The sequence below is a fragment of the Aythya fuligula genome, chromosome 27 (assembly GCF_009819795.1).
Source record: "Aythya fuligula isolate bAytFul2 chromosome 27, bAytFul2.pri, whole genome shotgun sequence".
Taxonomy (NCBI): domain Eukaryota; kingdom Metazoa; phylum Chordata; class Aves; order Anseriformes; family Anatidae; genus Aythya; species Aythya fuligula.
In genome coordinates this window covers 796,417-821,443 of record NC_045585.1, presented here as the reverse complement: position 1 = coordinate 821,443, position 25,027 = coordinate 796,417, and the positions used below count along the sequence as shown (strand labels likewise).

Here is a 25,027-nt window from a genome sequence, read left to right as displayed (position 1 = left end):
AAGACCAGCGTTGCGCTTTAGGAGACGTGCCAGCAGGAAGCTTTTGTTATTCTGACATTAAGATGTCAAGTTTAAGCGCAGTATTTCGAAAATAAATCTAAATAGTGGTGAGTAACGGGCAGATCCACCACACGCTTGTCGTCTCCCTCGCGGACCCACCCAACCATGACACCCCGCCCCCGGCCAGCGCCTGTCGGGAGTTGTAGTCCCCGCCGCGGCGGGGAGGGCCAAGGAGGCTCCCGCTGGAACTACGACTCCCAAGATGCCGCGCGGCGGCGCGGGCCGCGGCCATTACAGCTGCCCCCTCCCCAGCTGAAGGGCCCCTCGTCCTCCGCCGCGCTACGGGGACGACGGCGGAGGCCGCGCGGGAGGGGGAGGGCGGCGGGGCCGGGCCGGGCCGTACCGTACCGGGCCGGGCCGGGCCGGGCCGGGCCGGGTCCGGCCCGCTGTGCTGGCGGGGGCGGTGCTCCCGCCGGCGGCCGGGACTTCCTGTGACGGCCCATTTCCTGCGCGGATGGGGCCGGCGGGGGGCGGTTGCGGCGGGGTCGGCCCCTGACGGGCTCGGTGGCCGCCGGGAGCTCCGCCAGGCAGCGATGCGGGTCCCGGGCCCTGCCGGCAGGCGGCCCCCGCCGTGAGCCGCCCCGCGGGGAGCCGCTGGGCTGCGGCAGGCCGGCCGGCCGGCGCTGCGGGGTGCATGGGGGCGCCCCCCGCCCGCAAAGAGGTACCGCGGGGGGGGGGCGGCTCTGGCAGCCGGGGGCGGCGGGGCGCCGGGCCGGGCCGTGGGGATAACGCCCGTGTCCCGCCCCCCCCCCCCTTTCCCCCCACCCCCTGGTTTTGCAGGTGTGACTCCTCCGGAGGACGGCGCTCGGCCCCGCAAGGCCAGCGGCCCCGGAGCCCCGCGGCCGGGCTCCAGGAGCGAAAAATAAAAAAAATAAGGAGGGGGCGCGGGACCCTGAGGAGAGCATCGCCCCCCTTCCCAGGCGGCTGCTGCCTCCCGAGAGATGAAGAAGTTTTTCGACTCGCGTCGGGAGCAGGGCGGCTCTGGCCCCGGGTCGGGCACCAGCGGCGGCGGCGGCGGCAGCGGAGGCCCAGGCAGCGGGTACATCGGCAGGGTGTTCAGCATCGGCCGCCACCAGGTGACGGTGGACGAGGTGCTGGCCGAAGGTAGGAGCCCGGTGCCCTCTGCAGAGCGCCCTGCCGCGCCTCTCGGCCCTCCCTCTCTGCCTCGCAGAGCCGGGAAGGCTTCGGCCTTTCCTGGCACCCCACCTCCCCCTCCGTCCTCGTCTCCCCTCGTATTTGATTGTCCTTGACAGGCGTGCGGGCCGGTGGCATCTGCAGCTGGCGTTTCTGGTCTTCCCATGCATAAGTCCTGTGTGCGTTTGCTGGACTTCTAGTTGTTCGTTGTTTGTGTTTTTTGTTTTTTTTTTTTTTTTTTTTTTTTTTTTTTTTTTAATGTTTTAGGAACTGCAGAGACTTCAGGAGTTAATGGTTTCCCACCTTGAAACTGTGAGGCTTTTTTTTTTTTTTTCCCAAGTCTCTGGTGGAGAGCAAGGTACTGTAAGTAAAGCAGTGGTCTTCCCTCTAACTTTCTTCAACCAAGCCCCTTCATTCCTACCTTAAGCAGGTAGGAAAAATACCCTGGAGTAAATTCCTTGTATGTATTTGGCAAGCGCATACGTTGAGTAGAGCTAGCTGTGATCTGGGATGAGGGATTGCTGTTCGTGTGGGGTTTCTGTAGGGGAAATGGTAATCCCAACTGCATTTAAAAAAAAAAAAATTACAGAACTAAAAACGAATAGTATGAATTATAAAACTCTTATGTGCACAGTCCTTGCTGTGCAACAAGCTGGTGGTATTATTAATATTTGTTTATTTGTAATCAGCACTACTGCTTTAACTGTCATTTTACATTTAATTTGTTTGGACTACAGGGAATCTTATTAATGTCTCTGGCTGGTAACCTTAGCCTCGACCTTCAGAAAAATGTTGGCCTCTGTAGACCTGTTCCTGGTCCATCTATTGTACAGCATCCTTTGCAATTTCACTCAAAACCTGTTTTGTTTTGATCTTGTAATTGTGAAGGAGAGGGTAGCTGTTCTATGAGAGCTGAGTGGGAGGACTTGTGTTGGCTTTTACAGAAAGAACTCTAAAATGGAAAAGGAACTCAATGTATGCTGTATGTGTTCAGGTTTGTGAAAAAGTCACCTCAGTGTAGAAGGAAATAGATCTGTAACTATCTTTCAGATAGGTTTTGATGCATGCTGAGCTGAGGGGAGCATCAAAAACAGCCCTTCAATGAATAATTACAGTGATTTATTTTTTTTTTTTTCCTGACTTGAAATTTGCAATATGGATTTACCTTGGCTGATACTTGTAAGGCCTTAGGAGTTTAGGAGCTAGACAAGCTAAACCTGAGATGCTCTCAGTCTGTGTTGTTTGTTTGTTTGTTTGTTTTTCTTTTTTTAATGCAGTCTGGCCTTATCCTGATAACATGGGAAAGCGGAGACTTTTTTTTTTTTTTTTTTGCTGATGAATAATCTGTTGGCAGGTTCTGCCTGGGTGCTGATGGCACCAGGAGGTGTCTGTGTATGTCACTGGGCTCTCTCCTGCCTGGCACGCCCAAACCACAGCCAGCAGAGGTGCTGGAGGGGTGGCACAGATTTTGTGGGCAAAGGGCTGCGGTGTGGATGTGCCAGCCCTCTGTGCCTGCGAGGGCTTCTTGCTGTGACTCCTGTGGACCTGCCTGGCCTCTGGGATAGAGCATGGCCTAGCGTTGACTACAGCGACTGGATCTGCTTGTGCACGCTGAACAAGGAGCAGCAGTCCTGTAAAATGGATGTTAAGTTCTCCTTTCCTGACCATGCTATAAGGCAAAAGACTCTGTGAAATGTGCTAAGCAGTTATTTTCCTCGCAGTGAGACTCCTGGTACAGGCAGTCCAAAATCCCTTTGAGTGGTGAATGAAGCCTCCAAGGAGACAAGAGCAAGGTGACTAATAGGTTTGCAGGTTGTCACCTTTTGAAGGAAATGGAGGGGCAAGTTCCATTTCCTTCATAGGTTATCTCAGGAGTCAACATGGGTTGTAAGTGCTGTAGCTTTGCATACCTCTTGCCTTATGGTATAGCTGTCTGTGTTCCCCAAGTGCTTGTTAAAAAAGAGAAGGAAAAAATAACTTTCATTGACTCAGCTAGAGATCCAGGGATCTCTCACACAACCAGGCCCCTGGACTGTTGAGGCCTGTATCCTTGGTTGGAAAACTGTTCTGTATGTGCAGTGAATTCTGGTGGTTCAGCAGGATTGAAAAGGCAACTTGTGAGGTCTTGGCTATTTCTGCTAAAAGGAAAAGTCTCTTGGGAAGCACTTCCAAGGAGGAGTGTACTACCTGGGAAAGACATATCCTTCATCACTGGTGTTTTAGAAGGGAGAGGATGGGCCTGTGTTCTGGTGCAGTGTGTGAAGTATAGAGAGTAAATGAGATGTAGAAATGGATTGAAAGAAGGATTCTATGACATAGTGTTGGATGGTATGGGGGAGAGCAAGTAACAAGCTAATGAACTGGCTGAATCAGAACTTTCGGAATGAAAGTGTTGGTATTTACCTCAATATGTCAAAGCTGTGACCAGTCGTCCTCAATTGTGCTGAGCAACCCTGCTGAAGAAGACTGCTCCCAGGCCCAGGATGGGCGTCTTAATGCAGGCACTGTGATGTGTGCCAGATGACAGATGTCTCCATGTGTTCGTAGTCTCTTGCGTAGATTCCTCAAAATATCCGATGCAGTTAGGTGCACCCACCCCACCCCTTAAAATAGTTGTCTGGATGCTTGCTTTCCTGGGTGGTGAGGAACAACTCAAGGACCTTCCTTCTGGAAGGAACTGGATGAGAATAATATAAAAGGAACTTGAGCAATTGTTTGTTGTGTTATAATACTATCTATCTATATAAACTCTCTTGCAGTGCATTGCAGTAGGTGATTCTTGGTTGAGTCTCTGTAGTTGTATTCCTTTAATCCACATAATAGTATGAATAATCTCTTGAAAAATTACTGTCAAAGTTTTTATGAGGATTAACTGCTGTGGGAGGTCAGTACTAGCTGGCCTTGGAGATCTGCAAGGCCGTGGTTAAAGGCAATAGACAACATAAGCATGGTGCTGCAGAGGAGTTGAAGGGGTTATTACTGATTTTAATGTGACTTGTGTTTCACCCAGACCTGAGGTGAATGCCCAGGAGGCGTTTGAGTATGTGGGTGCATCAGGCTACTATCTTGCTGTTTTCTTTATGAAAAGAATCCAGAACACTGTGATCGTGTTGGTTTCTGCTTTTTGTTTCTGCCTGTGTTTAAAAAACAAAACAAAAAACAGCACACTGGAGCTAGGAGGAGGAGTGTGTCTATAATGAGTGGGGACCAGGGCAGTGGAAACATTTAAAAGGATGTCAGAGATCAGAAATCTAGGAGTCTGTGGGATGTGCACATGTGGCAGGAGTACCATAAGCCATGTATGCTTATCTGAGCCTAAACGAGTGCAGTGGAGATTGAGTGTCCTGTTTTGGGGGTCTGTGTTCTTGCATTGCTTTGCATACCTGTAAGATTGTAGCAGAGTGCTGAATTGATCCAAGGTATGTAAGCATTGACAGATTTTTTTTTTTTTTTTTTCAGATACTTGTGAGTGTGTGCTGCTAGCTAATGTATGTTTCAAAGCATTCAGTGGTGGATACTACAAACCAATGTAAAATAAACTTAAATTTGTCAGCTGTATTTTTTACTTTGTTTTAAAGAAATTATGAAGGTTTCATTGTGGCCTGATTTAGCAGGTCTGGAGACCGAAGTGTGCATGAAGAGCTTGGTAAGGCTGTGAATGCATGAGCTATGTCTGATGGGGGAAGGTGATCCCAGGAGCTGCCTATTTTGTGTGCCTGGGCTAACTGCAGAGGGCTTCTGCTGGCTGCTGCCTGCCTTACACCCAGTACACCCTTTCCCTGAACTTCTTGTGGTGTGCATCATAACATAACATGAAGTCAGTGACATCCTTTAAAATTACATGTGAACTTCTTCTGAAATAACTTCGACTTTCAAACAAGCTCCATCCAAGAAAAATTTTGCAAATTTATGTGAGCCTCAACCCAATTCCTCTGTGGTTGGGTTCAAGGCATCACTTGCGAAGTGTGTTTTGTCAGTTACTGCTTTCTATTTTCTGCCAAGTGCCAACTACTAGTCAGCTGACCACTGACATTTGGATTAGGAATTAACTATTCTATTCATATTACTCTCTTGGAATGGGATGCTTTGTTTTCCCTTGCTCTTCCTGTATACCTCATGAAGCAGGGCATGTATGCTGTGCTCTGCACTGGTAGATACGGTGTTGGTCCTGCTATCGCCTAGTAATTTTTTTATTTTTTTATTTTTTTTGAGAGAGAGCAAGCCAGGCAAACTGATGAAGAATCCAAAGTGAGTTGCTGGGTAAATATCAAGGTATCCCAAGTGCTTTGGTGCTTTATCAGCACAGCTTTTGCTAGGGGCGGAGTGCGTGCTATGTCCTTAGCTTTAACCAGGAAGAAAAAGAAAGTGAGTGGATTTAACTGTGTAAAAAGTTGTACAGCCTAGAAACTTGCATTGTCTGTGTTCATTTCTAGGTTTTATGCAACACACCTGTGAAAGGGTCTGGGATTATGTACAGGGATGGCTAGTGTCTTAGATAGCAGCTCTATTAGCTAAAATCATGTGTACTGGCTGTGTTAGACCAGCACAGTTATGGGAGTCAGGTTTCCTTCAGTCTTCTTCTCTGGAAGGTTTTCCGTGGAAAAAAATGAGTTTCTAATTGAAGGTTTCCTGCAACAGCCTTATGAGATGGTCAAATAGGGGACAGCTTAGATTTGGGGTTCTGGTGGGGTGAAAATAAAAGCTTAAACTATGCAACTGGGATCTTGCAGAAGAGTTCTGGTAGCTGTATCTGAAGTGGCTACTAACCTCTGCTCGCAACCCCAGCAGTGATAGTTTGGATCCAAGAAGAATAGGTACTCCCATAATGTTTTTATTATGTACAGGCCTTCTTCCCTTTTGTCCTGGAGCCATCGATAGTTGAAGAGAGCAGGTGGTAGGTTATAAATGTGCTGAAGACAAGCTGGAATCCACTTTGGGTTTAGCACTTGCTGCCTTTCAAGCTCACACACCTGCATTAATCATCCCTAATAGGGGGCAGAACTGATTAGGTGCTGCATGCTTGTGTTAAGAATGGAAGCTGCTTCCTTTGAAGATTTTTTTTTTTTTTTTTTCAGTGAAAACGAAGCATCAGAGAGATTGTACCCATTGGAACAGCAGCTTGCCAGCTGCAGGACTTGCTGCTGCTCTTCTGGAAAGCCACAACAGATTTGGCTGGGTTTATACTGTTTACTTGTGTTTCCCATGTGGAAGGGAACAGGAAGTCTCTGAGGAGAAACATGTCATAAGCAAGCTGGGTTTATAGAACTCTCTTTTGATAGTGAGGGGTAACTGAAGAAATAAGTTTCCTGGGAAAGGATTCCTCCATTCCTCATTCTTGGATGGGGGTAAGAGAGGGATGTCTCTGTGGCAATAAGATATTAGATCAAATCCTGGCTGCTGTACTTCTTTGGTAATAGGAACAATGCTGCCAGCAATTTAGAAGTACAAGGAAGAGAGGTGGAAAGGCCTAACTGCAACACAGTTGCAAGGTATTTTCTCTCATTTCTGGATTTCTGTCATTATGGCAACTTTCCTTTTTTCCTCTTGTGGGAGGTACAGGAATTGCTGCTTAGTGAAGTGAAGGTTATTGATAGCTGTCTATAATACGATGCAGTAGAACGAATGGTAGAATCACATAGAACGATTGCTTGGAAGGGACCTTGCAAACCATCTAGTTCCAACCTCCCAGCCATTGGCAGGGATGTCACCCGCTAGATAAGTTGCCCAAGGCCTTCTACAACCTGGCCTCCAACACCTCCAGTGATGGGGCATCCCCAGCTCCTCTGGGCAGCCTGTTCCAGTGCTTCACCACTTTCTGAGTGAAGAGTTTCTTCCTTATGTCCGATCAAGATCTTCCCTCTTTTAGTTTAAATCCATCCCCCCTTGTCCTGTCAATGTCTGCCCAAGCAAAAATGAAAGCAGAGGAGAGCTGCCACAGCTCCTCTAATATTAGGATCTCTTGTCAGACTGTTGCCAAAGTATCTGAGCTCTGGCACAGCCTTCAAAAATGTCCTTCCATTCCTTTCAGGGCTGCTGGGAAGTATTATACTGAGATATGAAGGTGAAGCAATGCAGAGTATGCGTGGCCAAGTCAGGAACTGATCTCTGGCCTTCCAGATTGAGTGCTTTAATTGCAGTCTGTGTTTTCTCTCAAGTGCTGCCTCTGTCTGTTTTCGATGGGTGTGCTCTTGGCACATGTGATTTGGGCATAAATTTATGCTTGCTCTGTGGCAGAACCCATACTGACATCAGGACCCCAGGCCATGTGTCACAGGATTCGATTAAAGACTTTTTTGGAACAGAGTCTCATTGCATCTGGTTTGCTTCATGACTTTGCAGAAACAAATTACGTACCAGTGATGGGTGATCTCATAGATTAAAATAAACAAACAAACAAAAAAGCCACCAGCAGCTGGGTTCCCTGAGCAGAGACTTTGCATACCTAAATATCCACCTTAGTGTTGAGCCAGATGCTGGTGCTATGAAAAGGACAGGTAGATCTGTTTTTGATTTTTTTGCTGTTAGGAACACGCAGATTTTATCTCTTATTTGATGTTCGTAGGGCTGCAAAAAGGAAGAGACACCAAAATCTGCCTGTGTGCATTTAAAAATGCCATCTAGCATGCTACTCTGGAAGGTGTGATAGTAAAATAAACGGTTTTATGAAGGTATATAAATGCACAGCTGTTATTCAGACCCTGAAACTTTAGCTTGTCTGCTTTACTTCTGTAAGATAAGCGATTCTTGCAAAGTTGATGTCCGCTTTGCTGCACAACTCAAATGATGGCAGTAAAATAAAGTCAAAGCTTGTCCCTTAAAGAAGTGCAGAATGCCCCGTGCAAAGTGTGACATGGTGTGGTGTGTGCAGGTGTTCCTTGAATGTCAGCTGATGTTCAAAGTGTCAGGATGAGCAAAATGAACCTTTGGTTTGATATGGTGTACCCATTTTGGTGGCTTTATTGCCATCCTGGCTTGCACATGGAAGCTGTTAAGATGTGGGAATGAGAGTGATATCAATCTCAGGCTTTTGAAGTGTAATACTTAAAAATGAACAGAAGTAATGAGGGCTTGTGAGAATAAGGGCTTGCCCAGAGGAGGGCTACTAAGATGATGAGAGGACTGGAGCACCTGTTGTACGAGGACAGGCTGAGAGAACTGGGCCTGTTTAGCCTGGAAAAGAGAAGGTGCGGGGAGACCTCATCAATGTATATACGTATCTGAGGGGAGGGTGTTGAGAGAGCAGAACTGGTCTCTTTTCAGTTGTGCCCAGCGACAGGACGAGAGGCAACAGGCACAAACTGAAGCACAGGAGGTTCCAGCTCAGTATGAGAGGGCACTTCTTTACTGGGACAGTGCTCTGGGACAGGCTGCCCAGAGAGGCTGTGGAGTCTCCTTCTCTGGAGACATTCAAAACCTGCCTGGATGCCATCCTGTGCAATGTGCTCTAGATGATCCTGCCGGCAGGGGGGTTGGACTAGTTGATCTTCAGAGGTCCCTTCCAACCTTGGCTGTTCTGTGCTTCTGAGAAGTGCATGAAGGTATGGGCCTATTGCTTCATGTGCCTTCACTGCGTGGCCTACCTGCAAAGTCAGTGATGCTTTAGTTACCTGTCATGACCCTCTGAAGGATTAATTGCCTCTGACTTGTAAAGTACTTCAGTAATAAAGACTTCATACATTGTTTTGTTGCTGCTTTAAAGGAGTGGGGGGAATGGATAGGAAATCCCTGCCTTATAACTGCAGTGCCTTCATGTGAAGGCTTTTGTGGCTGCTGTTGACTCTGGGGCTGTGGCCTGATAACTCTCCTCATGATCTGTGGCAGGAAGTATTTAATACCAGGGAATGTGTAAGTCAGTATATCTTTCACAAAGTTACTAAATATCCTTTTAAGTTATGAGAAGCATATGTGAAAGCATGTATGTGTGCTGTGGTGGTTCTACCTGCTTTCTACCACAACCTCTCTCTCAATCTCCCTCCTGGAAGGGAAAGTGGGAGAAAATATGTTGGAGAGGGCTCGAGGGTTGAGATAAGGACAGGGAGAGCATTCCAGAACTATCATCACAGGCAAAACAAACTCAGCATAGGAAAATTATTAAAATTTATTACTTATTATTAACAAGCTACAGCAGTGAGAAATTACAAGCAAACTAAAAACACCTTCTCCCCATCCACCATCTTCTATGTCCTCCCCCTGAGCAGTGCAGGGGAACAGGGACTGGGGGCTGTAGTCCGTTCCTAACACTTCATCTTTGCTGTTCCTTCTGGGTCACTCTCTGCCCCTGTTCCAAACTGGAGTCCGTCCCACAGGTTACAGTCCTTCCCAAACTGATCCTGTGCAGGCTTTCTGCAGGCAACAGCTCTTCAAAAACTGATCCAAATAGAGGTCTGTGCCACAGGGTCCATCCATCAGGAGCACACTGCTCCAACCTGGGTCCCCCATGGGCAGCAGTTCCTGCTGGGTCACCTGTGTGGTCTCCTGTCTACAGCATGCAGTCCATCCTAGGGACTGCTCCTGTGGGGGGTTCTCCCCAGGCCGCAGCTTCCTTCGGGGCACACCCACCTGCTCCGCTGTGGGCTCCTCCACGGGCTGCAGTGTGGAGATCTGCTCCATGTGGGACCCATGGGCTGCAGGGAGACAGCCTGCTCCACCAGGGGCCTTGCCACAGGGGACTTCTGCTCTGGTGCCTGGAGCACCTCCTGCGCTCCTTCTGCACAGACCTTGGTGGCTGCAGAGAGCTTTCTCACTCCTCCCTGTCCCAGCTGCTCTTGTTCAGCAGTTTTTTTCCCTTTCTTACAGAGGCTCTCACGAAGGCGCTGCCACCATCGCTTTTTGGCTCAGCTCTGGGCAGCAGTGGGTCTCTTTGGAGCACTCTGGAACCAGCCTGTATCTAACATGGGGCAGCTGCTGTATTCTCATCACAGAGGACACCCCTGCAGCACCCTGCTACCAGAACCTGTCCACGTAAACTCAGTACATATGTATACACTTGCACATTAACACCCTTGCCTTTCTTTTTCAGCTGGATATCGTAGCACATCTTGTTAGGCATAAGCAGGGCATGCAGAGAGTGAATAACAAATGGCACTGTGAGATTCAGCACAAATAGACAAGAGCTGTTGGGTGGAGGGAAGAGGCAGTGGGATGTTTCTGGGGAGAGATTTGGGTTAAGGGCAGAGATACAGGATGGTTCAGTGGCTGGGAGAGAAATATTCTTTCCATGTAGGATCCCTGTTGCTTTAACTAGTGTTCTGCAAATGTTCCATTAGGTAATGTACATGCTTGAGAGGTGTCTGCCATACTCATCTGATGCCTGCGTGACATAGTTCCCACCTTGTGGTGCAGGCAGTGTCAGCAGGATGCTCGTAACCATGTTGGGGAGTAGGTGGTCCAGAGACCAGCTGATGTGCACTGCATACTGCCAGAAATTTCAGCAAGCTCATCTTGCAAAGTTGGGTGTTCTGACCCGCTCTCATTAGTGGCTGCGTATTCATGACGGCCCTGTTACGAATAAGTGAATTCAGACACGTGTAAGATGACACAAGAAGCCAGACCCAGTTGTCAGCTGGTGTGATCCTGCTCTCTTCTTTGGTTGTGCTTGTGAGGGGAATTAAAGTGCATCACAGAGCACTGGTGTGTGGAGTGTGGAATAGCAAAGGGTAAAGGAGAGGCAGTACGGCAGAGAGAAAGGGAAGGGACAGTACAGGCTTGGGTCAGACTTGGTACTGGGGTGCCTTGAGTGCATTTTCCTGGAAGTCAGAGCCTTCTTTTGGCCTTTACGTGTGGCTTTTACCATAGGAGGTGTTCTTACAGGTAGATGATTAATACATGAATGTACCTTTCCGTTTCTCTACCTGATTACCAGTTGTGGTTTGAACTGTTGTGCTCTCTGCTCTTCAGAGAATGTAAGGGTCTCCGTGTACTAGGTATCATTCAACCTGTGGTTCTGTGCATGGTTGTTCCCCTTCTCTTCTCTGCAAAGTAGACAAACAGATGATAGAAGAAAGGTTTAACAAAGTATTTTACAAATGAGAAACTGAAGCCCATGAAGATGTATTGATTTGATAAGGGCTACACAGGCAAGCAGTGACAAAGCCTTGTATTAAATGCAAATGTAACTCCTTGTCTGGTTCTTTAACCACAGTGTCGTTAATATTCATGACTGCATAGAATTGAGGAATTTTTATCATGGATTAGGGCCTGGTGTGACATGCTGCAGACACAGAACAAAGACCGTCCGTGCTCCTGGGAGGTGCCTGGCTGCCCTCGCTTGTGCCTGCTGAGGCTCAGCATTTTTGTTTGGTACAGAAACAAGCTTGTGTGCCACTTTTTAGGAGTCATGTTCAGAAAGCAGCATCTCTAGGTGCCAGCAGCAGTAATCTTACAGCAGATCATGACGTGATAATTAATGCACAGTATCTTCTAATGATCTGTTGTTATTCAGAGACCACATGAAGCGCACAAACTCAACCTTGCTCACATAGCATTCAACAGAACATGTGACAGGATTAAACACGTATTGGATTTTTTTAAATTAAAATGATGCTATTTTTGGAGTGGGACAGATGGTGATTTTCTACCTTTTGCTTTTGTTTTAAAATTTAACAACATAAGAAGCACTTTGTACCTTTGAAGCTTTTTTGTCACCGAGCAGGCTAGAAATGTCTATGCCACTATATAATATCTAAGTTGGGCTTCTCAAGCAGTTATATAATTTCATTAGAGCTGATGAATTCAACCCCTAATATTATGGGATTTATGAGTAACAGTCACAAGACTGCAGTTTTGGACCCCTGCAACCCTTTCCTGTTCTGGACATCTGACAAATGAACAGCCAGGCATGTGCCTATTCATATCTTTCCTTCCTCACCGATGTATATGTGGAAAAACTCGAAGCCCTGCTGCATGTAGAGGTGACTTTTAAATGTGTTTGTTTGTTTGTTTGTTCTCTTTTTCCTCCTCTCCCTTGGCTGAATGATAAATACGGTATGCTCCTGACTAACTGGTGGTTTGAATTCCCTGAGAGCTGTCTGGCCTGATAGTAGATACCTCTCTCCATCCTTGGCATGTACTGAGGAGTTGAAAAGTTCATTGCTGTCTTCAGGGTTTGATTAGCATATTCTCTTGCAGAGAAGTGTTACGTAGTCCTTAACTGGTGGTTTTGTGTTACACAGTGAGGTGGCACTTCTATGGCTCATGAGTATACCTATAGTCATACTGGAGAACTAAAAAGGTTGAAGTCTGGATTCCTGGGTTTAAGTGGAAGAAACTTGTTTAAAACAAACCTGCGTATGCTGTTGTGGAGGCCTTATAGTATCACATGGGCTGTAAGCTGGAGCGTTTCCTAGAATGTATGCATTAGGGTATCTCTTGTCTTTTAATGCTTTTAATGCTGTTTTGCTCAGTAGAGATGTCTGGGTGCTACCATAGTAATCAAAATTCCTAAATGTCTAACTTGTCTGTTGCCATGAGCTCTCTTTGGAACCTTGCATAATCGCTTCTCAAATGGCACTTGCTGTTTCCATAGCACTTAAGGGCTCCAGTAAGCCCAATCTGGTTGGCCCCTGCAAGCAAGTCCAGTTTAAAAAAAAAAAAAAGTCTCTGCCCTAGCCAGTCTTGGTTTCTCATTCCGCTATGGCTACAGACCTGCTCTCTGCTCAGCTAGTGTTGTTTTTCTCTCCAGCCCTGTCAGTGCAATTCTCTACTTCTTTGCCTCTTCCAGTGCAGTTTTTCAACTGCATGCAGTTGCAGCAGCCTCTTGCTGGTTTTGTGGTTCGAGTCATGTTTACTCAGAAAGTCATGCTCTGCTGCATGTTTATGCCATTGCTAATTTCACTTGGAGGTGAACGAGGTCTCAGATGTTGTTAGCAGCTGCTTGGAATAATAGCAGCTGAAACGTGCTTTTTAGAGAGCTGACTGATAACAAATGTTGTTGTTTTTTTAAAGATGCGAGTTATTCAAGACATGTTAATTTTTATTTATCTATTTATGTCTTACAGTGGAAGTTCACCAGTTGTTGCAATAGTGGGAGCTGAATCTGTCTTGCTGAGTAACCTACTTGGAGGCAGTGTACCTTGCTGCACAGTAATAAAACACTGCTCCGTCAGCTTCGAGTTTCCAAGTCTGCCCATCAGGGAGGAATCAAATGGAAGCACAAGACTGTAAAGCAGAGCACATGCCTAGCTAATCTACCCACATGAATATCTAAACTTGCTTCCTGTTTTGAAGCCTAATGCAATTCTGTAGCCTTTAGTGGGCTATTTGTTACAAATATTTATAACAGCAATTTCATTAGATTTAATACCCCTAAATCAGGGTGTTCAGGCTGAGAGCTATATTCTTGGAGGATGGGTAGTGTGAGAAGCTGTTGTAGCCCTTGGACTAGAACTTTTTAAAAGTACGTTTAATGTACAGGATGATTCTTGCCCAGTGATTATTTCAGGCTTGATAACAGATTAATTTCCTTTCCTATTTCCCACCATTCCCTTCCCTCCTTTCTCTGCTGCCTTGTGACTTACAGGTTCCTTTTCTCACCTTCTCCATAGAGCTGCCAGGAGCCGAGGGAGTGTCATCTCGGGGAGAGGGGTAGATCTTGAAGACCTGTCACGAGATACGGCCCTGAAAATGTGGAGAAATTAAGTTCATCTGTTTTAAATCAGGCCCATCAAAATAAACCCTGGAAAAGTGAGGGAGAGGCACTTTAGCTTTTTCCATGTCATCAACACACCGAAAATGCCTGCAATTTAAATGTTTTGTGGCTGTTTATGTTAAAGATAATTGTTCACCCTAAAATTCCCAACAAACCCTAGAGAACCAGTCATATTTTCCTAAACTTAGGAGAGGTAAAGACCGTGCTTCTGTTCTGCAGTGGGTAACGTTTTCGGTTGTATCATTCTGCACAATTTAGGGTAGACACTCCTGACCGTGACTGCCACGCGAACATTAACTATGACATTCTACGTAAAAAGCACCCAGAAAGAGGGTGGAGCCTGTAAATCTAAATCTGCCTTGTCATGGCCTAGTTATTGCAGCAATGACACTAAGCGAGAGCCCTGTAATTATGTTGGTAATATTGGATAATCACATTAGGATTCTCAGCTATGGTAAGTCTATGTAGGGCTAACTAAGTCTCTGCTTCACTCTTGCTGAGAATCTGGCCCATCAGCTCTACATGAGCTTAAGCCTTTGTTTTACCTTGGGAGAAGTCCTTTGCTACGTTAAATATGTTAGATGCTCTATTAAAGTTTGTCTGGTGGTATTTAAAGACTAGATGTTAAGTAACGCTGCAGCTGGAGCTGAGAGAGCTACTGCTGTCCTGGGCAATGAGAGGAATCTTTAAATTACGGGGCTCTGGCTGCACACCTTGGGCTTTGCAGTTCTTTGCCTTGCTGGTGCCTGTTGTCTAATGGATGTGCATGACACTGGAGGGATTGTTGCTTCTTTTTTTCCCCCTTTCCCCCACCCACTGCATCAGCCGTGCAGTAGTTCCACTGTGTACCTGACACAAAGCTGATGCAGATGCTGGGCTCTCCAAGTCCAGTGAACTTGCTTAGCATGAAGCTGCTGAAGAGATTCTCTCTGGCCAGCAGCGGAAGCTTCTCTTGTTTTGAATGTTTGAATAAAATATGCAGACTGTATTGCTAATACGCGCAACATTACTTTGCAGAGACCAAATTGTTTCTAGCTGGAATGTGAGCTTTGTGGGGTATTTCTTGCTGCTTGAAATGCTTATCAGTGGTGGAAGAGAGCAGAGCCTGATGCCTGAGCCTTGAGACCTGGAGTTCCAGCATTGCATGTGCAGTTCTCCTGCCTGCCACAGGCTGTGTGAAACACAAGACTGAATGTGAGTTCAGGACTTTCTCTGCTCAGAACTGGTGTTGATATAAATATAAACCACGTGAACTGGGAATTTACCTTGATGTCCCAGGACTGCTTTCCTGTATAGATGAATATCCGAAGGTTAAACTCCCAGAGCTGTATCTTTCCTCTTGGAAAGGAGCATGGGGAGCTTCACAGGGTCTGCTCCTGGGTGTGAAAGGTCCTGCATTACTTTTTCCACCATCTCATTTACTTCATAGCTACTAGGCCTGCAGAGATGATGGGCCTTGGTTCTCTGTGTTTTAGAGGCCTTGAGATGAAGGAGAACCCAAACAGTAGTATGCAGAGACCAGTGGTCCATATTCCCAATACATAGAGTTCATCTTAATAGCTTGTTCCAAATGCTATTCTCACCAGCCAAAAGCAGCTAGGAGAGGCAGGGGCAGGCCTTTTCGGTTGAAGCAGTCCCTTAAACTTAGCATGGTTGTGCTTTTGCATAAGTCAAGGGACTTTCTTTGTTTTGTTTTAATAAACAAACAAACATCATCATCAACAACAAAAATACTAAAGCTTGTTATTTCCTTTGAGGTAGAAAATCTCAGCTGAGAATAGACCTGTTTAGTTTAGCATTATCTGCTTTTCTCAGCTGGAGAGTCTGTTGGCAGTGGATAAGGGGTTTTGTTTTGTTTTTGTTCGGAACTGAACTCTGGTGTTTAAAACACAGGCACACGCGTGCTGCTTGGAGTTAAAGGAGCCTGGTCTTCCTGGTTCTACAGAGACTACTTACTGCTTGTTCTGTTTTCTGTGTGGTGTCCCGTGTTTCACCCCTCTATTTTCATGGCCACCTTAAGAAAATTGTTCAAGTCAAATGTAGGGTTGTGAATTTTTCTCTGCCAGCCTGTTCTGTTTCAGCTGGTAACTGAGCACACCCTATCACTACTTTGTGCTTGAGCTTGCAGTTGGTTGATGCAGCTTAGCCTAGGTAAAGAGAAACCTAATTTTGTAGCCTGGATCATGGGAAACAAACACCAATTACATTCATGTACTCCTGAGACATGATGCAAGCCTGTGACTCTAGGATAGGCTATGTGTTTTCTGTGTGCACAACCTGAGGGTGAAGTATCTTCACTTAAGGATGTAAAATAGCATGTAAACACCCTAGTGCAACCAAAGGATTATGGAACTGGGTGAGAGAGTGAGTCATGGGTATTAATTAAATTCCAAACCCCACGTGTCACAATGAATGACACTTCAACATGTAGTAATAAACCATCAAAATACAAACACAAAGGAGAGCATTAATACAACCAGCACTGCTTCGTGTCTTTAGTCTTCGTGCTAGGTAATCCAGAAGAGACCTGCTGGGTACCATACCTCCATCTTTGCAGGTGTCCTGGAGAAAAGGCTGGCAGTAGGTTGTTAATATCTGTGGAGTGTCGGGTAAGAAGCAGGGGCTGAAATCAAGTCAGTGGAGAGCTTGGTGAGACTTCCTGGTGGTGATGGTAACAGCACCCCAGGAATAACTGCTCAGAAGCATGCAGAGAATGTATAAATAGAGTGGTTAAAGAGGGGGGTTAGATGGATGGTCAGGAGTGACTGTTGACATTGCCAGCCCTGCCTCCAAGCAGGAGACTGAGTCGGGTGCAATCCTGTGCCGGTGTGGTGTGGCGACCTAGGGCCTTCTTGTTCTGCTGAGGCAGGCCTGTGTTACTTACCAGCATCTTGGTAAGTGGAAAAAATTACAAGTCAGTGAAGACTGACTTTTTTTTGCCAAAGTCTTTACCAGCAAGAGCTCCAGCCACATGGCCCAGGCCCCAGAAGGCAAGAGCAGGGACTGGGAGAATGATGAACTACGCAGTGTAGGAGAAGATCAGGATCAAGACCATCCAAGGAACCTGAAGGTGCAGACATCAGTGGGGCCTGATGAGATATATCTTTGGTCCTGAGGGAACTGGTGGATGTAGTTGCTAAGCCACCATCCATCATATTTGAGAAGTTGTGGGAGTCTGGTGAAGTTCCTGCTGAACTTTCAAGGGGAAACATAATGCCCATTTTAAAAAGGGAAGAAAGGAAGGACAGGGAACTACAGGCCAGCCAGTCTCACCTCTGTGACTGGCAAGATCATGGAGCAGATCCTCCTGGAAACTTGGCTAAGGCACATGGAAAATAAGAAGGTGATTGGTGACAGCCAGCATAGCTTCACTAAGGGCACATCGTGCCGGACAAATCTGGTGGTCTTCTGTGACAGGGTAACAGCATTGGTAGATAGAGGAAGAACAACTGGAAGAATATACCTGGACTTGTGCAAAGTATTTGGCACTGTCCCCCGTGATATCCTTGTCTCTAAATTGGAGAGGCATGGATTTGATGGATGAACCATTTGGTGGGTAGGGAATTGGCTGGAGAGTTGCAATCCAAGAGTGGTGGCTGACAGCTCAATGTTCAGGTGAAGATCAGTAATGAGTGGTGTTCCTCAGGGGTCGGTATTGTGACTGGTGCTGTAACATCTTTGTCAGTGATGTGGACAGTGAAATTAAGTGCACCCTCAGCAACTGTGCCGATGACACCAAGCTGGGTGGTGCGGTCGACACGCTGGAGGGAAGGGATGTCATCCAGAGGAACCTGGACAGACTTCGAGGTGGGCCTGTGCAAATTTCATGAGGTAGGTCCAACAAGGCCAAGTGCAAGGTCCTGCATCTGGGCCTGGGCATTCCCAAGTACAAGCACAGGCTGGGTAGATAATGGATTGAGAGCAGCACTAAGTAGAAGGACCTGGGGGTGCTGGTTGACAAGAAGCTTTACATGAACCAGCAATGTGTACTTGCAGCCCACAACGCCAGCCATGTCCTGGGCTGCATCGAAAGCAGTGTGGGCAGCAGGGGAGGGATGAAGGGGATTGTCCCTCTCTGTGCTGCTCTCGTGAGACCCCCCCTGGAGCTCCGAGGCCCCCAGCACAAGAAGGACATGGAAGTATTAGAAGGAATCCAGAGGAGCCCACGAGGATGATCGAGGGGCTGCAGCACCTCTGTTGTGAAGACAGGCTGAGGGAGATGGGCTTGTCCAGCATGGAGAAGAGAAGGCTCTGGGGAGACCTTAGAGTGGCCTGCTGGCCCCTAAAGGGGGCTGCAGGAAGGCTGGGGAGGGACTCTTGTCAGGGACTGTGGTGATAGGAGAAGGAGTAATAGCTTGAAAATAAAGGGGAGTAGGTTTAGATTAGGTATAAGGAAGAAATTCTGTCCTATGAGGGTTGTGGCACTGTAACAGAAGTTGTGGATGCCCTATCCCTGGAATTGCTCAAGGCCAGGCTGGATGGGGCTTTGGACAACCTGATCTAGTGGGAGATGTTCCTGCCCATGGCAGTGGGCTTGGAGTTAAATGATCTTTTAAAGTTCCTTCCAACCATTCTCTGATCCTATTGCAATTTGGAGACAGTGAAGTGAAAGTTGGTGACAGCCTACCTTGTCCATTAATCTTGTAATTGTTGGCCTACCTGTATTCAACTTCTCTGGTTCTCATTGGGGCAAGAATAAACTCCTCTTTTTTATGCAAACTTATGTTAGTCATAAAGCTGTGAAACCGCTGGAAAGAAGTTTGACGGCCTCAAGTGCTCACTGTTTTGGATGCTGCTGAGGTGGAGATGACCATAAAAAAGAGAATATTTGAGGCCACCCTAGTGATCCTGCAGTTATCTGCTTAACTGCAACAAGCCTGAAGTTTTCACGCAGGGAAAACTGAAATGCTCTTTGTCTGCAGACTCATAGTAGTAAATTAACTCCTACTGTCTCCTGGAAAAGCAGAGGGTGTAGGAAACACTATTGGACTGTATCTGTGGTTAATCTTAAAACAGACTGAAGAAAGTTTGTGAGTAACAGATTTAATGTTCACTTCTAAGACTAGATTCTTGTCTAGAGTCAGGGCCCTTTGCGATATGTGGTAGAACCAGGAAACCTCTGCAAATGTGTCTTCCTGTTAGTAATATGTTGTGCCATACCCAAGGGGTGTTGAGAGGGTTTTCTGGTCCAGTCCAGCTAGGGTGACAGAACAACAGGAGGTCTTTTATAGGACCTGCTGATCCTATTGACTTGAACTGTGTATTGGATATCAGGGGGTTGTTCTGTCTTGTTGCCAGCGTAGGTCTGTTTAGCAGGTATGCTACTTTCCTGCAAAAACCCTGCTGAAGTGCATTGTATGCAGAGAAGAAGGGAGCTTAGCTCTGAGGGTGTGCCCTGGAAGGCCTGTGTCTGAAAGGATTGATGTTGCCAACTCTGCTGGTACCCGAATCTGTTGCTAGAAGCCGGGCGACGTCGAAGTCCTCAGCTGTTTGAGGAGGAAAAAACAAAGGAGCACCCTGGGGACAGCAGCAAGCAGCTGATGCTGCCCACAGCCATGTGCTGCTGCCTGTGCCAGCAGCAGTTTCCCAGCAGCAGCTGGGAGGAGATGGGGAGCGGGCTGGTGTCACTGCCTTACTGCAAGTGGCTGTAGTCAGGGTTTTTTTTTCTGGCCTTTCTCTGGTTGAACACCTGGAGGTGCCAAAGCAAATCTTACAGCGCAAATCTGCTTTCTGGAAATGGCCCCCAAGGGCTCTTTTCTGCAAGGCAGATGTCTGTGATGTGAGCTGTGTAAGCATGCCTTTGCTTTCTACTGCTGCCATAACCCGTGTGTTCTTATACTGACTTGCGTGTTCTTTGCTCAGGTACTATTTTTATTTTTTTTTTGCCTTTTTTGTTAATCCTAGGCTCTCCTGCATTAGTCCTGTAAAAGACCAGGATGTGAGGCAAAGAAGACATATTTGCAAATTGCTTGTGTTTCTGACAGTCTCCATCTCAGGGAAGTGGGAGCAGAGAGAACGTTCCAGGTTGAAATCAGCAAATCCGGGATTTATGAGTATCTTCTGGACTTTCTTTGACCAGTGATACAGCAGTGATCTTGAGCATTATGCCCTGACACAAAGCCTGACTCATCACTGTGGCTTCTTAACTAAACCTCGAAAGACTTTAAAAACAAGTCCTGAGGGGGTGGTTGTGTTTTTGTTGGTTTTTTTTTTTTTTTAAATGACTTATTTAAAGATGTTAATGCTGGCATCACTCTGTAACTCTAAGGGCATTGTAGATGATTGATAAAGCAGAAGAATAATGTGCAGTGTATCCTGACTGTTCCAATTCCCTGTTATGTATCAAGGGCAGAGCACTTCGCAATACCGATCCCAGTTTGTGGGAGGATTTTTAAATAAAAACAGGTAATATTAGAACACAAAACTTATTTTGGGGTGAAATATCCTGTCCTGAAAACAAAGAGCTCAGAACTGATGAAGAAGTTGTATCCAAAGGGGAAAAATGGTATTTGAGATGATACCTATTTTAATACCCTTCTGCTGGGCAATGAAAGAGTGGAATAAAAGATAGCAGAAAATATAGTAGTGCAGATTAATACTGACAAAAGTAGTGCCTAACACAGCTGAGTAGTGGAACTACAGTTAAAATTAAAAGTCTGTATAAAGATAAATTTGCAAATATGTGTGGAGGATAATGCAAGATCACACAAGACATGATCAGTAAGAGACTATTTCCTAAGCTTTCCTCCCCATTATCATCATATTCTTGGGATCGAGTGTTGTGGCTTCTACAGGCAGTGCTGGCTGAGCCTCCTTTTGACAGCAGAGCTTGTCACAAAGATTTGATGCTTTCTAGAAGTAATGGGAGGTTTCTCTGACTGTCTCTGTGGCTTAGCACCCCTAATGCATGTCTCAGGAGAGTATTTTAGGGGACCTTGTGTGTTTTTTGTCTTGTCATCTTGTCAGATGAGTCACTTGTCCGTCTTTATCCTTGCTTTATAGGTGGGGAGAACTGAGACTGTTCATTCTTGAAAACTAGCACTGAGAGCTGCAGGAGAGAAGTACTGGTACATTGGAGTGCTTTTCCTTGATGTGCTTGCAGAGCTTGATGCTAGCGTTGGCTGAACTTGGCTGTTGTCTAAAATAATTACAGATGGTAGTATTGCCAAACTTTGTCCAAACTATTTTTCTTGGCCTTTTTTATTTATAGTGAAGGATAAGTGATTCCAAAGTGAAGGTTTGCTGAAGCTATCTTTGTTCATGGAAATGATGCCCTGGTACTTCGGTACTTCATGACCAAGAATGACTGTTGCGTATATACAAATGGAGGAAAACATCTGTTGTGTTAAACAGCAGCATGCTATCCCAGGTGAAGAGAGGTGTTGGAGGTGTACAGGGTGGCTTTCCCAGTACAGCAGCAAAGAGAAAATGGCTCTGGGGTTGCCAAGTGATGCTGTCTAGTAAAGGGTAATGCTGTATCTGTGTGTTGTGGCTGCAGCCATGGAAAAAGAAGTGCTGGGAACTATGTTTTATTAAGTCTTTGGGAATGGTGAAGTTAGAAACACCCTAATCAAAGAGAGTCGATACGGTTTTCCTGTAAACGGATCACAGCATTCTGACCAGGGGGTGGGAGGATATTGGGCTTGCCTCTTGTACTTAAGAAAGTAAATGCCAAGGAAGTTCTTCTGGCTTGTGAGATAAGGCAAAATATGACATAATTCTTGATTGGTTAGAATCGATAAGCATTTGGATTGTGCAAATAAGGAGTGACTTTGTGCCTGGTTCGGCAAAGCACTTATAATGAAGTATCTGCTGGCATAATCAGGGCTTAAAGTGCCTTGCTGGCTGTCCCTGGAGATGAAATTTTCCTGGGACAGTTGTTGGGGACATCTGCAAAGTACTTGGCTGTCCCTTTATCTTCAATACTAAAGCACTGTGGGCTGTCCTGAACACACAGCTTTGAGGTGGATGAGATAAAGCTAAAACACAGAAGGCTGGAAACAGTTTGGTGGAAAACCACATGCATTGTTTGTCCTGCTCAGAAAAGAATTTCACCCTTGAAGAATAAAGTTTTTAGTGGCAACCAGGACGTTTATCTGGAACTCCCACAGTTCCTGATATTGTTAATTTGTTTGTAGAAGGGCAGCGGAGAAAATTCAAAATGAAGCAGTGATTTTTAGAGGTGGAATTAATGGTGAGATAGTTGGCTCCTTCAGGCCTGCTGACTTGCCTGCCTTAACTGAAAAGAGGAGTGATTCTTCCTTCTCAAACTTTTCTTCTTTGGATTATCAAGCATGGCCTTGGAAAGAGATATAGAGGTTGTGATCTAAGACAAAACTTTAAACTGTTTGTGCAGGGAATGCTTATCTGTGCCATGGAGGTGTTTTTCGCTGTTACTGCAGAGCTCAAACGTGCATGTAGGAGATCATCATGCTACACGTCTTGTTGCTGTTTTCATGTCTTTGGGAGGCACATTCTGTGTGGGTTGTAAAAAAAAAAAAAAAAAAAAAAAAAAATAGGTATCCTGCCTGATAGTGTTTGGGTGAAGCTATTTCTGGTTTTGCAGCTTATCTGATGGCTCCTAGTGGAGGATCAGCATAGCCAGGCAACGTGGAAAATGCTGTGTGCTTCACCAGTGGCTAGTGAAAGGGGCTTTGGTCCTGTGTGCTCTGTGAAATCTCACCTGCTTTCAGTTCATGTGTACAGGGCAGAGTCTGACCAGTCTTCTGGGCTCTGATTAACCCCGGTGAAGAGATCTGTCGAACTGGTGCTTCCAAAGCCGTCAGCTGCAGAGGGTTTTGCTGGGTTACACGTGCTTTCATTGGCTCAGCATGAGTGCCATGAGGCTTGTTGTGGGGGCCTGTTGTCTGACAGGCACAAAATCTAGCAGCGGTACTGCCTTGTTTCCTTCTCTGCTGTTGAGGTAGTTACCTGAAAGGGTGTGAGAGAAGGTGGAGCAGCAGAACTTAATGGAGCTCAAACAGCTGGGTAAGCAATTGTGTGGGGAGATACAGTAAGGTGCTGGTAGGAGGGGGCCCTCGGGGCAAACCATTTCTGATGGCTTTCCCCACCATCACCAGCAGCGTTGTGCCAGACCGACAAGGACAAGGTGGACCTGCTTGTCCAGCAGACGCAGGCAGTGCCAGAGGGCAGTCGTGTTCATCAGGGTAAGGGGGGCAGCGTTCAATGCTACGCAGCTGTCCGCTCTAGCAGTGCTCACTGAGCTCAACTCAGTTGTGTTCACCAGTGAAAGGCAGCTCTGGAAGAGCCTGTCACAAAAGGGTGATGGAGAGAGCAACAAATTTCTCTCAATTTCCTCACCATAGGATTAGTTCGTGCAGCTTGCTGGGAAGTAATATCTTGTGCTTGTTTTTAGATAGGCATTGCTGGCTGCTGTGGAGTGCTGGTTGTGGGAGCTTTTAGTCCAGTATGCTTGAATTACTTAAATGCAGCAATGCTATCTTATTACCTCGCTCCACTCCTGTGAGGAGCTAAGAGAGGGGATCACGTGCAGCTTTTGCAGCTGGTTTTACCTAGTTCAGAAGTGCTTGCCTAGCTGTGAAGAGTTCTGCATCCTGCTGGAATTACAGAAGGGCAGAAAAAATGACGGCCAGTGCTGGAAACCAGCCAGTACGCTGACACAAGCCTACATGGAAAAATGCTCTGGCATCTGTATTGACTGGGGATAATTGGAGTTTCCCTTTTTTTTCAGCTTATCCTAGAACCAGTTAGTAGCAACAGTCAGGCAAGGAGTGCATAGTGAGAGAGCTGCATTCCTGTGCTGCTGTGGTGGCAGCTGCAGGCTGAAGTGTGGCCGGCAGTGATGTTTCCCGAGGTACTTGTGGCTGTTGCCAGCTCTGAGGTGATGGTGATTGCAACACTGACTGTTTACTGCCTGCTCAACAGTATTAGTATGCCTTAAGAGGGGCATATAAATAACTTTTTGTCTCTTAGAATGAGCACTTTATTTTAGCTTCTGCTGCCTTGTGCAGGAAAAATTTCATGTCCTTTATAACTCTTAGTCACAGGCACTTGTTTGGGAATGTAATGGAAAACTGTCCTCTGAACTGACTTTCAGGCTTATTTTTTTGTTTTTCTCTCTGGATTTATTTGCTGTATTGCATCCGAAGTGCAAATTAGTCCCTTGTCTTTCCCTTTCCATACCTGTACTGGAAAAAAGCTCTACCTGGGAAGATGCGAGGGTGTTCCTAGTGCCTGGGTTTCTTTGCTTCCAAGCTGTGCTGTTGTGTGACCATGGTCTTGTGCAGCACAGCTTTCTGACTACACCTGAGGCAGCAGAGGCTCTTGAGCTGACCTTTGCTGGCTTGGGCATAAATCCTGGTGTGTCTGTGTGTTGTACTGGAGCTGGCGCATTGCATTACAGCTGGCAGTTTCTGGCTGTTGAAAGGGTTGTCTTGCTTGCTGGTCACCGAGAATAGAAGTTTAATGTTCCTGTAATGTGCATCTGGTGGTGCCTCATAATAAGTGCTTGTCAATTTGCCTCTGATCTATTTCCTTTTATCTTTGTCCAGATTTAGCAAAATTGGGGGTTGGACTGGGATAAACCAGGAAGAAGCTGGTTGTGGTCTGAGACCCTGGGAGCTGAGGCATCTGGGGTGGTGATGGTACAGATAGGTATTGTGCAAGGGGAAGGGATAAACAGTGGGGAGTTCACAAGGTAGTAGCTAAAATGTACTAGTTTTAATGTTGTTCTGAAAAAAACATCCAAGTTCAGTTAAATGCTGTGTGAGTGGTGTAAGCAAAACATGCGTGTTCAGCGCAGCAGTGAGCACGTCTCCCTGGCAGCCAGCAGGAGCCGGGCAGCACCTGGCCTCAGTGCTGCAGCCCGCAGGAGAGGATGCCCATCAGCTTCTGCGAACAAATCTCTCGTCGACAGAGTAACGCTGTGTGGTAGGTGAGAGAAAACTCTTAAGTCCATTCAAAGTCTTCCCAAGGCAGTGTGGGCTGCGGTCCGGGTGCTTGATTGCTTGGTGCCTTCCTGGGCTGTGCTGAGCAGCCGCGCTGCCTGGGGCTCTGTGACGCTGCCAGGTGAAGGTTTCAGCCATCTGCTGGGTCCTCCTGCTCTCTGTCATACTTTGCTGAGAGGTGAGCTGCTTCTTGTGCCTGCTGCTTACCAAGGAAGTTGTTGCTGTGGGAGTACAGAAGCCAGTCTGGAGGTGCTCGACC

General features: G+C 46.5%; 1 protein-coding gene across 4 annotated transcripts in view; it reads left to right on the top strand.

Annotated features, from left to right (window-relative positions):
* The first annotated feature begins 588 nt into the window (after nucleotides 1-588).
* Nucleotides 589-25,027, top strand: part of AAK1 (AP2 associated kinase 1) — an 87,005-nt gene continuing 62,566 nt past the window's right edge. For 2 of the 4 annotated variants that reach the window (XM_032204077.1, XM_032204076.1), the window contains exons 1-2: nucleotides 589-721; nucleotides 841-1,164. In XM_032204077.1, the coding sequence (XP_032059968.1) occupies nucleotides 1,002-1,164 (163 nt within the window). In that variant the 5' untranslated portion in view covers nucleotides 589-721; nucleotides 841-1,001. Of the gene's footprint in view, nucleotides 722-840; nucleotides 1,165-13,038; nucleotides 13,043-22,858; nucleotides 22,866-25,027 lie in introns of those variants that run through there. The other 2 variants (XM_032204079.1, XM_032204078.1) reach the window with 2 other exon arrangements.